Source organism: Tiliqua scincoides, chromosome 3 (genome assembly GCF_035046505.1).
Source record: "Tiliqua scincoides isolate rTilSci1 chromosome 3, rTilSci1.hap2, whole genome shotgun sequence".
In the NCBI taxonomy this organism is placed as follows: domain Eukaryota; kingdom Metazoa; phylum Chordata; class Lepidosauria; order Squamata; family Scincidae; genus Tiliqua; species Tiliqua scincoides.
In genome coordinates this window covers 115,136,698-115,154,791 of record NC_089823.1, presented here as the reverse complement: position 1 = coordinate 115,154,791, position 18,094 = coordinate 115,136,698, and the positions used below count along the sequence as shown (strand labels likewise).

General features: G+C 46.7%; 1 protein-coding gene across 2 annotated transcripts in view; it reads left to right on the top strand.

Moving 5' to 3' along the window:
- The first annotated feature begins 13,729 nt into the window (after window positions 1-13,729).
- Window positions 13,730-18,094, top strand: part of KLF5 (KLF transcription factor 5) — a 31,189-nt gene continuing 26,824 nt past the window's right edge. Inside the window, exon 1 of one of the 2 annotated variants that reach the window (XM_066621710.1) lies at window positions 13,730-13,876. In XM_066621710.1, coding sequence (XP_066477807.1) covers window positions 13,730-13,876 — 147 coding nt within the window. Of the gene's footprint in view, window positions 13,922-18,094 lie in introns of both variants that reach the window. The other variant, XM_066621709.1, reaches the window with a different exon arrangement.

Sequence of the window (18,094 nt, the reverse complement as noted above, 5' to 3'; positions counted from 1 at the left end):
ATCCATTACAGACCGCTCAGTGGTACACATCAATGTAAAAACATGCATTATACTTCAAAATACAGTTGTTAGCTCAAAGTTTCTTGGAAACTGGACTGAAAATGTTCACAGTATTTTTCCCCCCTATACCCATGTGTATCTTCCCAAAGAGGGTAACACTTCAGTCATCTGATAAATTGGATTGTAGTCCACCAAATCCTATGCTACCATAAATGAGTAGCCTTTATGCTATCATAAGACCTTTGTACGTTGAAGACAGTGTTGGTACTTTTCTCAGTCCAAAAATGATTCTGTTCTTTGGAAGTCTGCAAAGGGGTGAACCCATTGCTGTCTGAGCTACTACCTAGCAAATAAATATTTAACAGGTCAGAGATAATATAGATCTTTACAAAACAGTCTTGCAAGCTGTGTTGAAAAAGTGATGACAGATAAATTAGCCTCATTAGACTGACATTTTTCTTATATTTAACTAGACAGGTTCACTTATATTGACTTACATGTGTGAAAGGGTTCACCCCAAGCTCCTCTGGCCAGACCACCTGCATTGGCAGGGATGTTCTGATTGAAGCCAAGGCCTGCCTCTCCCTTCCCTTCCCTTCTTTTCTTTGTAACTGTCAGAAGAGGAGATTCCACAGTAAGTCCTGGCAACTATTTTTGCAGAATCTGCAGAACAACTCATTCATGTCAAAATGATCAAAATGTGTACCCAAACATAAGATTTGGACTAGCTGCTCAGAAAGTCACTTTCTTATGGCCAAAACAGTTTGCTATTCCAGAATCTGTAGTAAGAAGAATCTGTAAGTAGAATAATTTTGAAATATTATTTAATTGGCCCACTTACAGCCTTTGAATCAAAGAAAACTGGGAAGAATTATGCAAGGATGTATGCATGCACTCAGCTTGAATTTATGAAACAAGAGAATATGCATGCACAGACCTCTGTGAAGGCATGTTTATGTGAATAATCTATATTTGGGTCTTGTACAGTGCAAGCTGTACCTTCTGAGTTTTGGCTTGAGTCAGACAAATCTTTACCTGCTGCTGTAAAGGAATACTAAAGAGGCCTTTGTGTATAAGATCCACACTCTACTTTTCATATTGAAACTGATGTCCTTTTTTTTTCCACGTACCAGTTCACAAAAGGATATTCTATGCATGCCAAATGAATTAGATTCAGGGGTAAACTAAATAGTTATGAAATCAATCATATAGTGTATGGATATCTATCTAATATCTCAAGATTACTTAACACATCCATCACTTGATGGTTCTTTATTGATTTACTCACTGTTTGATTATTTGCAGTCAGCCTTCTATAATCTGGAGACCATGTGAGAGTAATTGGAAGAAAGTGGGGGTAACTCCATATATTATGCCATTATCCCCTGGCTCAGACATATCACAAGGTAGAAGGAATGGGCCTGTCAAGTGGGAGATTGCTGCCATTGAAGGGGAGCAAATTCCAACTATACAATGGATATTTCCATGTTCTACAACTGTTCCTATTTCCCAGGGAGAGCCCTTGCTTTCTGGTACCTCACCTGTCCCAGGAAAAATAATTTGACTTTGGGGCAGATATTGTAGGTGCTTTTAAAAAATCTTTTTAGCTTTAGACACATGTGTTAGGATTCTTCAGCTTCAGCCCCATATCAAGAAGTTACATCTCTGAGGAGGTGGGTGGATGTCTCTTGATGATGCAACCTTGCAACACGTACCTGTGTAAATGCACAGACATGGCCTCACAATACCTATGCACTGCTTCCCCTCCACTTCCCTTAGAGTAAATCTTGCTGCTGAATTTACTTGAATTTCAAAAGCTCTGCAATCAGTACAACGAGACCCATCATGAGATTAAACATTCTATTAAATGTTGTTAAGTCTTTTTTTTTAAACTGCTATGGTTCATTTGCCAACAAGCCTCTGTTTCAGTGCATGACCAGCTATTGCATAAAAGCAGACAATGAATAGCCCTTTTAAGACATGAACATGTGGAGTGTGTATGTGGGGGGGAGGGGGCAGGATCAGGATAATGTGTAATACCCAAATTCTGTACATTCATTATAAGAGCACAGTGAGTCCTTGCTCATAAAACTGAGTGGAAGACTCTCCACAGGATCAGAAACCTGGAAAAAGCAGCATTCCTGTGGACATGAAAAATGTTCTTTGCACATCCGATTGTTCTTTCAGATCAGATAGACAAAGCATGGAGCTTGGTGAGCAGGATCCTACTCCATCTAATGCCTGAAAGTGCATTTGCTAGTGCATTAGAAAGTAGTGTGTCATGGTTAGGGGTTGCAGCCTTCAAATAGTCCTTTTCAGAATGAAAATAAGAGTATGATAAGGATGTCCCTATATTTATCTGTGAAATGTTGAACAGGCATGTGTTTAAATTCTCATGATTATTTTCCTATCACAAGTGTTAAAGACAGTACAGTAGTTCACTTAAGAGCTTCTTTGGCGTTCTAGTTCGACATGAGTCAGCAGAACATAAAACTCATTGCAAGGACCAAGCTGACATTTTCTCCCAGGAAAACATTCAGCTTTCCACTCTGAAAGGCCTTGTGTCCTCATTGGGCTCTGGCCAGATACAGTTAATAACTAGTATGCCTATGAGTCAGTTTTAGGCAGACTTTTGTTTTTTCTCCTGCCACTGCTCATTAAGAAGGGAAACTGGACAAAAAGACTGCTCATCTGCTTGAGCCTCTATAACCAATCAGAACAAGAAAAAAATGGCCATGTGGCTTGACTTGTTTTCATGAGTCACCTGAACAGAAGATGCTGGAGTGCTTGGTTTATATGCCTTGCTTCTCCAACCCATGCTGGTCCACAGACAGTGGCAGAGCTACAGGGGAGCAGCACAGAAAGTACTGCAGGTACCGTAGCACGCCATGTAAGCAGCCCTTCCCGCTTGTCATCAGAGCCATTCTGGGCAGTGATGGCAACACATAGGCATTTCTGTGCTTTGCCATCACTGCCAGAAATGGCTCCAACAGTGAGTGGGAGGGGTTGCTTACATGGCGCATTGTGGCGCCCGCAATACTTACTGTGTCATCGTCGTCCCATAGCTACGCAACTTCCCACAGATGGTGCCTTGCCTGGGTATCCACCAATATTCTGAAGTTGGCTTGTGAGAATTTTTGGCGTGCAATGTTTATGCTAGAAAGGACATAAAATGATCTGACGCTGGGTGGGGTATTCCGCTCTAAATTTTTTTCAGCCACGCAAAAATAGTTCTAAATTACTATAAGAGAGATTTTTGTTTGGTTTTCTTTTACCCTTTAATAGTCCTCCCTTGGACACTTTGCCTCTAATAGGAAATAAAGTTACCACACACGCCTTTTATTGCAAAGAGTTGATGAAGGAAAATGGACTTCCATGAAAGCGTGATGTCCCCTTTGGATCCCTTTGATGAGTATGATCTGTGGATGCCTATCCCAGTGGTGCCATTGGGGAAAGGCAATTCCAGATTGCACATCTGTGGAGCCCTAAAACCAAGGTTAGTCTTTTGCACTGCAGCTCCTTGGGTCATATTCGCTCCCCTGTCTCCCTTCCCTTCCACAGATGTACACTAGAAGCGCATTCAAATGGAAGGCCCAAATCCAGCTGACTCCTGATTTTGCATAAGGGAGACATTCATGTTTCCACTTTTTAGATCATGAAGTGCTTGGCTCAGCAGCACCAAATTGCCTCAGCGCAGCATTGTGATTGACCACTTCCTTTCTAGTTGTTGGATTTCTTCACATGTTTAAAGCACAGTTGATTAGAGAATTTTTAGCTGTTTGAGCACCCGTTTCTTTTACTGATTACTCAGTGACATTTGAATTAATTGGCGTATTCCCCAAACCTCAGTACATGTGCTTTTAAGATACTGAAAGGAGTGCAAAATAAAATAGAAAACCTAATTCAAGCAAAAAATGCTGCCACTCAGTGTTAGACGGAAAGGCTAAGTTTAATACTTTCCTTGCTGTCATTCCTACAACATAAGCCTATGCATGTCCTACAGCAAAAGCCTATGCCATCCTAAGCTGCCTAGCACACAGGGGTGCCACGGTGCTGAAAATGGCTGCCGCGGTATCCTAAGCGCACCAGGCAGCCACCGCCAGCTCCTCCGCCCCCAGTGTAGCCCCTTGGGCTGCCACAGAATCAAGAGCCTCTGTGTTGGGCTGCATGGCCTGACACAGAGCTCAGGATCTGGTGGAGCTGAGCTCCACTGGTCCCGCCTTCCTCCTGTCCCGCTCCCTCCCCAGCACACCTCCTCCCCACTCGCTCCCTGACCTTCCCCACCTCCCTCTGTCCCAGAATGCCTCCACCTACTACTTCACCGCCTAGCGGTTCGGGTAACTGTTGAGCGGTGGAGCACTGGCTTTCCACCAGCGCGAGCCCACCACCGACTGGGCTAGCTCCAGTGCTTGGCCGGTACTCACAAACGTGCTTTATGGCACATTTGTGACAGGGCATGCCAATGGTGAGCTGGCACACACTGTTTAGGATTGGGGTCTTAATAAAGTTACATTTCAGAACTCCAAAGAATTGTGACCATCAATTTCAGCCTTGTCAATTAAAATGGGCCCCAACATTGATTAATCAAGGGGCATTAAATTACATTGGTTTAATCAATAAATGAACCCATTTCTGCCCAGCTCACGGGTGTACACATTTGATCCCTGTTACGTATATGCAATGTTGCACAGAAATGGCTTTTAAAATAGGTTAGTCAAACTGTTGTTGAATTATCTACCAAATTAACCCATTAAAGTTTGCAGCCTACATGAAAAAACTTGTTTGCTTGCTTATTTATTTATTTGTTTATTTATTGTAGAACATTGCATGTCAAAGCTTGGGGTAAATCATACATAGAGGTGGAAGACAACAGTGATAACATAACACTGCTTTCTTCACCTCTAATTTTTGTAAAAACAAAAACAATTGCAAAAATATGAAACTGTTTTATTAGGTTTTTTATTTATAATTTTAATGCTCTCTGCTGACACTATACCAACTATCAGCCCAATCCTGAGTTGCCTGGCACACAGGCCTGCAACAGCACAAAAAACAGCTGCCACTGCGTCTAGCATGACCCAGGAAGCTGCCACTGCCTGTTTGGGAGAAGGGGACTTTCATCCCCTTCCCCTGGGTAAGGCAAATAGGATTGGGCCCTAAGTGTGCAAAAGATGGGAGTCATTTTGCTGATATTGTTAAACAATTAGGACTCAGAAACGTTTGCTGATTTACTGCAAAGCACCCAAAGGTCTATCAGTAACAGTGGCGTACGTTGGGGGGGGGCAGGAATGCAAATGTCCCAGGCGCCAGGCTTTGGGAATGGAACCGCATTGCAATCTACTTCCTCTGGCAGCACTCCCCTATGGCATTGCCACCCCCTAGAGATTTCTTAGGATGGGGGAAGCTGCACGCAGCCTCCCTGACCCTCAGAAGGCCTTCTGTAGGTCGAAAATCAACACTTTCAGTTTTCAGCCGAAAACCGGAGTGTGGCCTTCAGCATGCCTGGCGGGGAGGCAGCGGGCATGGGGGGGTGGCACCTCCCAAGGCAGCACCTCTGGGCAGGGCAGTGGCCAGGAACACCACTGACCAGTATAACCTGAATCTACCACCACCAGGTACATCCCCTAAATAAATATTACATCAACCCTGTAGGTAAGCCCATAATATTACCTTTATTTTACAGATGGGGAACTGAGGCAGAGAGATAGTAGTTTCTACCTAGGACGACCTTGTGAGTTCATTATGGCTGAGGTGAAATTTGAACTGAGAGCCTCTTCTGTATAGCTCACACTCTTAGCCAATATACTAGAATACTGTGTCCTGGCTTTCATAGTTTCAGTGGGATACTGACAAACTGGAGTGGATCCAGAAGAGGGTGACTTGAATGGTGAGTGGACTTAAGACCATGTCCCATGAGGACAGGTTGAGAGAGCTGGGCATGTTTAGCCTGGAGAAGATATAGTTAAGAGCGGACATGATAACTATAAATATCTGAGGAGCAGTCAAGAGGTAGATGGAGATGACTTGTTTTAGGTTGCTCATGAGGGTAGGTTCAACAGTGGAAGAGTCTGCCTTGGAAGGTGGTAGGCTCTCCATTGTTGGAGACCTTAAAGCAGAGGCTGGATAGCCCTCTATTAAGGATGTTGTACTGTGGATAGCCTGTATTGACAGGGGTTTGGGCTTGAAGATCCCTTCCAGCACTATGATTCTCTGACTGCCTGCCACAGAAGTGTTCATATCAAAAGCTATAAGGGACATTAGTCTTTGTGCCAATTGCTATACATAGACGAACAGGCCTTGCTGAGGGAGAGTCAGCATGGCTTCTGTAAGGGTAAGTCTTGCCTCACAAACCTTATAGAATTCTTTGAAAAGGTCAACAGGCATGTGGATGCGGGAGAACCCGTGGACATTATATATCTGGACTTTCAGAAGGCGTTTGACACGGTCCCTCACCAAAGGCTACTGAAAAAACTCCACAGTCAGGGAATTAGAGGACAGGTCCTCTCGTGGATTGAGAACTGGTTGGAGGCCAGGAAGCAGAGAGTGGGTGTCAATGGGCAATTTTCACAATGGAGAGAGGTGAAAAGTGGTGTGCCCCAAGGATCTGTCCTGGGACCGGTGCTTTTCAACCTCTTCATAAATGACCTGGAGACAGGGTTGAGCAGTGAAGTGGCTAAGTTTGCAGACGACACCAAACTTTTCTGAGTGGTAAAGACCAGAAGTGATTGTGAGGAGCTCCAGAAGGATCTCTCCAGACTGGCAGAATGGGCAGCAAAATGGCAGATGCGCTTCAATGTCAGTAAGTGTAAAGTCATGCACATTGGGGCAAAAAATCAAAACTTCACATATAGGCTGATGGGTTCTGAGCTGTCTGTGACAGATCAGGAGAGAGATCTTGGGGTGGTGGTGGACAGGTCGATGAAAGTGTCGACCCAATGTGCGGCGGCAGTGAAGAAGGCCAATTCTATGCTTGGGATCATTAGGAAGGGTATTGAGAACAAAACGGCTAATATTATAATGCCGTTGTACAAATCGATGGTAAGGCCACACCTGGAGTATTGTGTCCAGTTCTGGTCGCCGCATCTCAAAAAAGACATAGTGGAAATGGAAAAGGTGCAAAAGAGAGCGACTAAGCTGATTACGGGGCTGGGGCACCTTCCTTATGAGGAAAGGCTACGGCGTTTGGGCCTCTTCAGCCTAGAAAAGAGACGCTTGAGGGGGGACATGATTGAGACATACAAAATTATGCAGGGGATGGACAGAGTGGATAGGGAGATGCTCTTTACACTCTCACATAATACCAGAACCAGGGGACATCCACTAAAATTGAGTGTTGGGCGGGTTAGGACAGACAAAAGAAAATATTTCTTTACTCAGCGCGTGGTCGGTCTGTGGAACTCCTTGCCACAGGATGTGGTGCTGGCGTCTAGCCTAGACGCCTTTAAAAGGGGATTGGACAAGTTTCTGGAGGAAAAATCCATTATGGGGTACAAGCCATGATGTGTATGCGCAACCTCCTGATTTTAGGAATGGGTTAAGTCAGAATGCCAGATGCAAGGGAGCGCACCAGGATGAGGTCTCTTGTTATCAGGTGTGCTCCCTGGGCATTTGGTGGGCCGCTGTGAGATACAGGAAGCTGGACTAGATGGGCCTATGGCCTGATCCAGTGGGGCTGTTCTTATGTTCTTATGTTCTTATACAGTGGTTGAGAAATTGAGAAGAGGCCACAATCCTATACACACTTACCTGGGAGTATGCCCCACTGAACATGGTCAAGTTTACTTCTGAGTAAGCATGTATAGGATTGCAGTGTTAGTGAGTGCTCTGTACACACTAAGGCACAGAGCATCTCAGGGTTGAACTTTGCATTTCTTCGTGATTTATCCTGTCTTGCCTCATGGATTAGTACAGTACTATGGAATGCGGAGACCTCAAAGTAACTCATGTGAATATATGCCTAATTAGCATCCAGATTCTGAAATACCTTCCAAGCGTTTACACTACTTTTATATTTCCCCTTCTCTCAACTCCCACAGACTGGAGTATATGGTGCACTATCATCAATGACTAAGCACATTGGCGGCATTCTTCTCATATTCAGATTACCACACTTTCAATTTTAGAAAAAGACTCTTTTCCACTTTAGTCTTGCTCACTGTTCCATTCTATTTTAACCTATTTGTATAAAGCCAGGCACTGGGACTTCTTGTTATAGGAGGAGGAGCTGTTACTTTGCATACCAGCATTAATTTTCCAAATGCTTGGGCCACAACTCTTGGTTCCATTAATAAAAACCATGGTTCTAGTTTCAACTGAAGATCTTCCATCCTGCACTAATCAATTGATGATGGAGAATTAAATTTGTTCCCAGTTATAATTAGCATAATTATTTAAAGAGGTAGCAAAATGTTTCTTAAAATAAAATGTGGTAGCTTTATTTATTGTCCTGCTTTCTTGCCATAAACATTTTAAGTTATCTGTTATCAAGGGCTTGTTCACTTACTCAGCTTCCAGTGTGACATATGCCATTACCTGCCAAAAACACCCCTCCACTGTCTCTATGTTGTAGATAGGTCAGAATCTCTACAGAATCTTCTTTCTCTTCTTCTTAACAACATATTCATTGTCTTGCAACAAAAATGCTCACTAAGCAGTTGATATGACAAAATGATTCCCTTCCCTCTAAGGGCCCACAATCAAACAAAAATATGCAAAAGAAATATCAGCAAACCTCCAGTAGAAAAGACATTATGATGTAAGAAATGGCAATATCCAGAAATCCATGGGGGAATATTTCAGTCTCTCAAGACACTCTCCTGCTGACCAAAAGCTACCATTCTTAAAAAAGAAAAAATTCAAAAGAAGACTCCAGAGTAAAATTGCTGAATGATAATTTATTCACACACACATTCATTAAAGGTGTAATAGGGACTGAAGTTTGTTGTACTACTACAGGTGTTAAATTAGCCCAGGAAAGCTAGGGAGATTTTCAGCATAATCCTATGCAAATTACTAAGAAATGAACTTTACTTTGCTTCATGGGGCTTACTCCCAGGAAAGTTCCATTGGGATTATAGCCTTCATTATCACTGCTTACTGCTGTTGTAAATGGTAATGTGGTTGCTAATTTTATCCAGCTTTCATTTTAGTTTGCACAGAAAAGTCACAGATTTCATGGTTCTCCAGTTCCACTATTTCCAGTGCCTCCCTCAATTCCTAAAACATCGGATGAAGTGAGCCCTTGCTCCCAAAACTGTATTCCACAATCAACCTTTTCACCTTCAAGGAGGTCTGCTGTCCTTTTGCGACAACAGATTTTACATGACCCTGGAAGTTCTTAAAATATATTGACAGTTTATAATTAATTTTGGGGGGGTGAGGGGTACTTTTAGCCATTCAATCTTGACTATCTCTAAGAGCATGGCTCGAAACTTTGCAGGAAAATCTCCCCCTCCCAGCTCTTTGCCTGCCCAATATTGAAATGGGATTTCCACAAGGGGCTCCATAAAGGGCCTTCTTTTGCTGCCTCCCTAGGATTGCCAAAGTAGGGGTGCTGCCCTTTAAGAACATAAGAACAGCCCCACTGGATCACACCATATAAAGGCTGATTTAGGCTTTACCAGATTTAGGCTGGCAAGCTATAGGAAAGAGGCTGAAAGGACTCATTCCTCCTGACTGATTCCTCCCAATTTTAGCCAAATCATGCCTCCCACCCCCTTATAAAAACAACAACAACAGTAAAATACCCCCACAAAACCTGGGAGGCAGGTGCTTTCTCCCTCCTTGGTAATTTAAACATGGCTAGATGGGCCACATATTGTCCAGATTTATTAAGGATTACTGATAACATATGTGAGTTCCTACAAATGCATGAAATGTACTCTAGCAGGGTGGACCTCACTATCCATTTCAAAATTTATGAACATCTGTTTGTAACTAAGTACACTTTCAACACAAGCCTATGCATGTTTATTTAGAAGCTAATCTCTCTGTATTCACTGGGGGTTATTTATGAATAGGATACTCACCTTAAATCAGTGGTTCCCAACTTACAATCCTTGGACCACAGGTGGTACACAAGACACTAAGAAGTGGACTGCAAGGTCTCCAAAAACAAAGATAATCGCCTTTTATCATCATCTTGCCAAGTGAGCATTCCCCTATGGACTACTGAAGTGTCAGGTGCAGCTGTGGACATCTGTTCTCCACCCTCTCTATTGGTCCATGGGGGAGTGCTCAGCAAGACTCTTCCCCAGGGACCACCAGAGAGGGCGGAGAATGGACTGCCCACAAGTACCACCAGCACTTCCAGTGTCTTGCCGAATGTTCCCCCTTGGACTACCAAATTTAATTGTATTTTTTGTGTACATGGGGTTATTTTTCTTCAGTGGTCCATGGGCTCCTAAGGTTAGGAACCACTGCCTTATGTCCCAATCCTGAACCGCCTGGGGCACGCGGCTGTGGTGGCGCCGAAAATTGCTCCCGCCACATCTTGCATGCTTTGGGCCGCTGCCGGCAGCTCCTCGGGAGAAGGGGACTTTGTCCCCTTCTTCCAGGTAGAGAGTAGCCCCACAATGGGGCTACTTGATTCACCACCAACGAAAAGGTTGGCGGTGAATCAGGAGCCTCCATGTAGGACAGCAAGCCCAACACGGAGGTTCTGGATCTGGTGGAGTGTCACTCCACCGGTCCCACCTCCCGCCCTTCCCATTCCCTCCCCCTGCCCTCTCCCCACCTCCTGTCTCCCTGTAACGCCTCCTCCTCACCCTCTGCCCGCCTCCCCACTCCCTGGAATACCTCCTCCCTGCCTCCCCCAATGTCCCTGCTTACATCTCCGCTGCTCGGCAGAGGTTGGGTGCCCGCCCAGCGGTAGCCTGGCACTGGCCAGCGCTGGGCTACCACCAGCGCTCACCGGGCGGTAGGGTCCACAACGTGCCTTACAGCATGTTTGAGACAGTGTGCAGTGCCCAGGATTGGGCTCTCAGACTCTTATCTCTAGAGACCAACAACAGTTTTTAAGAGAGCTGACAGTGGCATGGTGGTTGAGATATCATTCCCTGTGGTGTACACGCTTGTTTCCATCCTGCTGCCATCTCTGGTTAAACAGGTCTTTAGGATTTGGAAGTGCCACAGAAAATGGGAAAAAGAGATGGAAGTATTAACAGCCATGCTTCAACCATCCCACCTCCAACACTCAAGGTAAAACACAAAACAGTCCATCTTTAGTAGAATCTCCTTCCCAACAGTTCCCATGACATTTCCTGGCAGTGCCTCAGCCAGTCATTTCAACACCAAGGGTAACCTTAGAGGTTAGACCTAAGTTAGAAATGGTTGTGGAACTTTAAGGGTTCTGCTGCTGAAATTCAAAGTTCTCACTACAGACAGATTGCTCCTATTCAAAAACTCTTGTGCAAACAACCTGCTGGGTGCTGCTCTCCATAGTTACCTGATTCCCATGTTCTCTCATAGCACACTAGCTTCAACAGGTCGAGCTGTTAAGGTGTAGGAATGAGGGCAACAAGAATGGAACTCTGCCTGGTCTTATGCCCCCTCTAAGCCACTTCTTAAAAGAGAGTCCCTGGTGGATCAGACCAAAGGACTGAATTAATTTCCATCTTTTTCCTATCATTTTCAAAACCGAATTAGATAAGACTGTACCTCCATGGCAGAGTACATACTTTGCATGCAGCAGGCCCCAGGGTTAATCCCTAGAACAGCCAGATCCCTTTTTGAAACCCTGGAGAAATGCTGCAAGATGCATGGGTAGTAATGAGCAAAGGGTCTGACCCTGCAGAAGGTTGCTTGCTATGTTCATGCTTGCTACCCAAGCTGAAAATAAATATTACACAAATAGTTTAAAAACCATCACTAAAGTACATGATCTTTGATGCCCATTTTGCGATCTCTGATACCCACTGCTCCATCCATTAGGGCCCAATCCTATCCAATTTTCCAGCGCCGTTACAGCTGTGCCAATGGGATGTACCCTGTATCCTGTGGTGGGGAGGCAGACACACAGGCCGCCTCAAGACATGGGGACAATTTTAAGGTATGTGGCTTACCTCGGGGCTGCATTGCAGCTGCACCTGTGCTGGAAAATTGTGCTGGAAAAAAGTGCCGACCTTCCAGCACTGATGCAGCCACAATGCAGCCCCGAGGTTAGGGAACAAATGATCCCTTCCCTTGAGGAGACCTTCATGATTACCCCCCCACCCCACTGCAGGACGCAGTGCATGCCCTGTTGGCATAGCTGCATTGGACCTGGAAGATTGGGTAGGATTGGGCCCTTAGGCTGCAATCTGACCCATTCTTACCTGGGAGTAAGCCTTATTGACTATAATGGGACTTACTTCTGAGTAGATGTGCTTAGGCTTGGGCTCTTACTCTGCTCCCTGGTAAAGTGGAAATTATTCAAGCAGCAGTGCTGCCTTAGAGCCCAATCCTATCCAACTTTCCAGCACCAGTGTGGCCGCAATGGAACCCTGAGGTAAGGGTACAAACATTTCCTTATCTTGAGGAGGCTTCTGTGACTCCCTCCCCATCACAGGATGCAGCACATGCCCCATGGCACTGGAAAACTGGATAGGAGTAGGCCCCAGTCCACTAGATTCCATGGGACATGCAGCAGCCCAACCCTATGTGCTCTGGTGGTGCGGCTTGTGTCCAAGTGTGCTCAGGAGGACGGCAGCCTGAGATTTTGGGGCTGTGGGCATTAGATGGTGGCTCTGCAGGAGTAGATCAAAGGGGGGGGCCATGGGTGTGTAGGCCCCCTGAAACTGCCAGCAGAGAAGGGCGCTCAACTGAGCTGGGGAGCAAAATCAGGCATCAGGGGAATGTCCACTGGGTGGGGCGCTGTGAGATTGGCTGGAATGGGAGCACAAGTCTACCCAGTGGGCAGATCTGGGCTTCAAGTTCAGACAGGAGCCCAAGTTTAGCAGCTGGGTAGACCTGGGCTCCTGCCTGGACATGAAGCCTTCCAGGTAGACCTGGGCTCTTGATTTAACTTGTGGCTGAGGTTTGCTGGGCGAGTAGACCTGGCCTGGAGAGCCATTGGCAGGAATGGGAGCCCAGGTCTACCCAGCTGGTAGATCTGGGCTGCAAGTCCACGTGGGAGCCCAGGTCTACCTGCCCAGCAAACCTTGGCCATGGAGACCATAAGTTAAGTTGGGAGGCCAGGTCTGCTCCCCTGGTTGACCTGGGCTCTGGAGTTGGTAGTGACAACACAAACACTGCAGGGGAGACGGTCTCCCGCAGGGCCGAGGAGTGCTGAACTCCAAATTCAGCGCTGCTGCTATTCCAGAAAGCACAGCCGGCTTTGGGCTTTCATCGCGCGGCCCCTGGAGGCCAGCTGTCGCCAGAAGGGGCCGGGGCAGCAGGCAGAGCAGCGAGAAACCTGCTCCGGGGCTGCTCGGGGTCGGCCTCGACCCCCCCCTTCCAGGACGTCTCGCCGCGGTCCGGCTGAGAGGCGAGGGGCGTCCCTAGGACGGCGGTGGCTGCAGCGGGAGCGGCTCCGCGGCTCGCCCGGGGCGGGGCGCCCCGCCAGCGCCGGCCCCCTTGGGTGGAGCGAGGGCGGAGGAGGTGAAATAGGCGGGCATGGGGCTGGGGCCGCGGCCGGAGCCTGCCAGGAGGAGCGTCCCAGGCCAGGTAGAGGCTCATGCGCCGGACGTGAGCAGGGCCCCGGCAAGGCTCCGATCTCCCCCGGCACTTCGTGCGCACCGGCGCGCCCTCCATGGCCACCCGGGTGCTGAGCATGGGCGCCCGCCTAGGGCCCGAGGAGCCCGTGTTCGCGCAGCTCAAGCCCGTCCTGGGACCCCGGGAGCCCCCGCCGCCGCCGCTCTTCCCGGGGCCGGGCCCCGAGCTCAAGCAGCAGCAGCAGGCAACAGGCGGAGGAGCCCGGATCGCCGTCGAGGAGCTGGTGCAGGTAGACGGCGCTCCCCGTCCCTCCGCTTGGGTGTGTCCCGCGCGCTGCGCTGCAGCTGCCCTGCCTGGCAGCCCTCTCTCCGGCGAGCACTGCAGAGGCTCCTCTGAGCGTGTGCAGAGTGCGCCCTGCCTGGGGACCGTGGGCGGCGTTGCCCAGCGGAGGCACCTCTTTCCAGAGCGCGCCTCGGGCGTGCTCCAGCGCTGGCTCGCCTTGGGTGGGGCCGGGCCGGGCTGGGCGAGGGCTCGGGAGACTGGAGCCCTTGCTCGACGTCGGCTGGAGGTGGGCACTCGCCTGGCACTGTGGCGCTGCCGCCCTCGCCCAGCAGTGCCCCGCCCTGGGCTGGCGGAGGCTGGCGAAGGTTTCCCTGTCGTCTCGGATCCCTGGAGAATCCGGGTGGGCAGCAGGGGGAAGCGCCTTCTCGAAGCTCATTTAGGGGACAAATCCTCTGGTTAGCCAATAAGAGCCGCGGTGGAGAGTCCAGTGTCACTTTCTTTCTCTTTCCTCCCCCATCACCCTCATCTTCATCGATGAAGGCATGTCCAGAACTAGTTAGCAGCAGTTATTTCCCCAAACCCACAAAGAGGGGCTGGCTTTTGTCTCCAGTGGTGCCAGCCAGAGAAAAGGGGCTCCTGGAGCACAATCCTATGCGTGTCTACTCGGAAGTAAGTCCCCTTATGTCCAGTGAGGCTTACTCTCAGATAAGCTAAGGCTCAGATTGCAGCCTTAGGGCCCAGTCCTATCCAAATTTCCAGCCCTGCTGTAGCCACAGTGCAGCCCCATGGTAAGGGCACACATGTTCCCATACCTTAAGAAGGCCCCAGTGACTGCCCCTCCACCACAGGATGCAGTGTCCTTCCCACTGGCACAACTGCACCAGCACTGGAAAACTGGATAGGATTGGGCCCTGAGTGGGCTGGAGCTCCATAGAGGCCAGAGAACTCCAGGCAGCTTGGCAGTTCCTTAGGAACTCCTGGACTTCACAGTTGCCCCATGCCATTCCTCCCAAGCATGGCAGAGAGGACATCCCACACCTCCCTGGAGCAGATGTGTTTACCTATCTCCACCAAACACAGCTCACTCCCTTTTATGGAACAGTTGACTCTTTCCTGGTTCTGTGGCAACCGGCTTCAGGGTGACTTTTGTGGCATTCTCCTAACGATTGTGTAAAACTATTGGTTGGTGGCATGTTCCTTATTTGATCAGATGGAAGCCCAGGAGCCAATTCTAGGTTTCTTTTTACAGCATCCCCTGTGTGTGTGTGTGTGTGTATGTGAGAGAGAGAGAGAGAGAGAGAGAGAGAGAGAGAGATTGTTTGTGGAGGAGAGAGAATTTTAGCTAAGCCAGTTTCCAGCTGCTTGGGAGTGGGGGAAGCTGGCCCTATGAGTGTGTTGAAAGCTACAGCTGCTACCTTATACACTTGCTCAGCAGCCGAATTAGAGTGACTGCCTGCCCCTCTCGCCCACGCATGGTCATTTTAGATGAGTAGAAGGGGGGACTTCTGGGGACTTTTTTTGCCTGTCCCAGAAAACGGGTTGGAAACAGATCCACATGCAAACAGCTGGAAGAGCTAAAATGGGAAAGTGCAAACCGCAATGTGTCTCTTCCCCCCCCCCTTTATTTTTTAAAGTACACAAACGGTTTTAATTTGAAACTGTTTCCAGATCTGGGTTGATCCATTGAGCATTTTCTTTTAATGTGTTACTGTAGGCTCCTTCAAATGACAGTTAAAAAGAATAAAAAGCATGGCACAAATGCTTGGCTAATTTGTGTAGACCTGAACAAAGCAATCCTCCGCCTGGGAGAGAGAGAGACACTTGTCTTAACTGATTTGCACAAGGGTCTTATTAAACTGTCACAATCCCTTTTTTGGGGGAGGGGGAGAAACTTCTTAGTAATGAAGATGGTCTGGTTTCAGCAGTACTTCTGCTCCCTCCCCACTAAGCTTTTCTGTCATCCAAGCAAGTTGCGTTGAAGTTGTAAACAAGAGTTGGAAAAGGATCCTGGCATGTTGGGGCAGTTCTAGATCAAAGACAAGAGGTCTGCTGTTCCTTCTTTTGAGATGGGACTTTTTGGTGGTGGCTGTGACTTTGGAGACTGTTTATTCTGTGTTCTGTTTACCAGTGGACCCACACATTGGCGGTCCGAAAGGGTTCTGGCATGAATGAACTCCTTACAGAGCAATGTTGCATTCGCTCACTGGAGGGTACATGATAAATGTTTTCGCGATGACTGTACTTGTAATGTATCGACTCATCCACCCACGGATTCCCTAGCATCGTTAAGCTAGGCAAATGATTCCTTTTTCTCTCTCTTGCCCCCCCATCCCAGGTAACGAAATATCATTCCCTAGGACAGGAATATATGCATAGGAACATGTTTATGGGTTCTGTAGAGTTCCAAAGCCCTTGCTCCAACTCAGGAGAGGGCAAGTGCTTTGTAAAGGACAGAGGGGGCTACTCTAGAAATGATGCGAGACGCAGATGTTTGCTAGTACCTTTCAGGTACATGTAAATTATTATTATTGCTTATTTGGCAAAGAGGCACTTTTCAAAGTGGTGACCCCTTATAATTAGCAAGGGGAGAGCCACCCCACCATGGCATTTTTTCCAGTGGCTGTTACTGGTGGTTTTTTTATTTTATTTTATTGTGAGGTCTTTGGGGGGGGGGGGAGAGCAGGGAACCATTTATTGATTTATTTTATTATGTAAACCCCTTTCTGAACTACTCCTGTTGAAAAGCAGTATATAAATATTCTTATAATAATATTAAGAATACTTATATACTATTTTTCAACAGTAACAGTTCACAAAATGGTTTCCATAGTAAAATAATATTCGTTTGATTATGATGAATGCCAAACTGGCAGGATTTTCTTCTGTGCTGTTACTGGTTACTGAAGTCAGTAGTGCTTAACAGTGGATAATGGTGTCTAGAATGATAGCCGGTCACCCTGATCCTGAATGCTCAGGCAGAACTCAGTATAATTCTAGCTGCATTTTAACTCTGTTGAAAGTTGTGATATGCTTTAAAGCCTGGCTAAGGTGGTAAAGCTGCGCCTGGGATGTACTATTTCAGGCTTAAATGACTGGAGAAGCCATTCAAATCAGTTTCTTGTATATGGACATATACCATGTTAGGAACCTTTAAGCCTAACTTTCTCTGGACACACTAATTTTCCATGCATGGAGGAACATTTGTATAAAGGAACATTCAAATCATGTGAGCCTCCATGCTCAGTAAGAAGCAATATAGCCTTATTCTCACTGGGGTGCTAACATTAAGTGTTGCTGAGTTGTGCCCGTTATGTGAAAATAGGGTGCAAACTTTGATATTTCCTTGAATTGGGCTTGGGAACAACTTAGTATAGACTTGTGTTTGCAGGGTGAGAAATTTGTAGAAAACTTTTGTTTTTTAAATGAGAAAGTGAAGTTTTTCCCCAGGTTCCCAAACTCCTGAGAGTTGTCTCATAAAGATGCCATTTGCCATATGTTTGCATACCTCAAGCTCAGTCAGTATCCAACTTTCCTACGCCAATGTAGCCCTGAGATAAGGGAACCAATATTCCCTGACCTTGAGGAGACTGTAACTGTGTGTCCCCCCACTGCAGGACGCACATGCTCCATTTCGCACACACACACGCTCCGTTGGCATGGCTGCATCAGTGCTCAAAAGTTGGATAGGATTGGGCCCTCAGTTGCACTTGAGGCACTGTTGTTTATTTTCCCCCAGTAAAAAGTGCTTACCTTTTGAAATTTTTCTAGCGTCAAGTAGTTCATTGTTTAACACAGTAATTTTTAATTAACCAAATGAGTACTGTTACTGTGTGTGAGAAAGAATTTATTAAAAGTTCATTGCTGAATTTTTAATTGCCGCCATGATGACAGGATAGAGCAAATTGACTCTAAAGACTTTTCTGTGTGCCTGCATTATTGCAGTTTCTAGTCTTTGAAGACCGAGGATAACTTTTTATTAAACATTTTAATTTGGCTTTAGAAATATTGTGCAAACTTTTTATTGCCTAGGGTTCTTTGTTTTGATCTAATTTGGCCTTGCGTTGCGTGTTTAGATCTCTCCCATTGAAATTGGGGATAGGGTATATAAACTGTTTAACATTTGGCTGGATTATAATCTGAATTTTCTTGCCAGTGTTGCTGGCTAACACATCGTAGTACT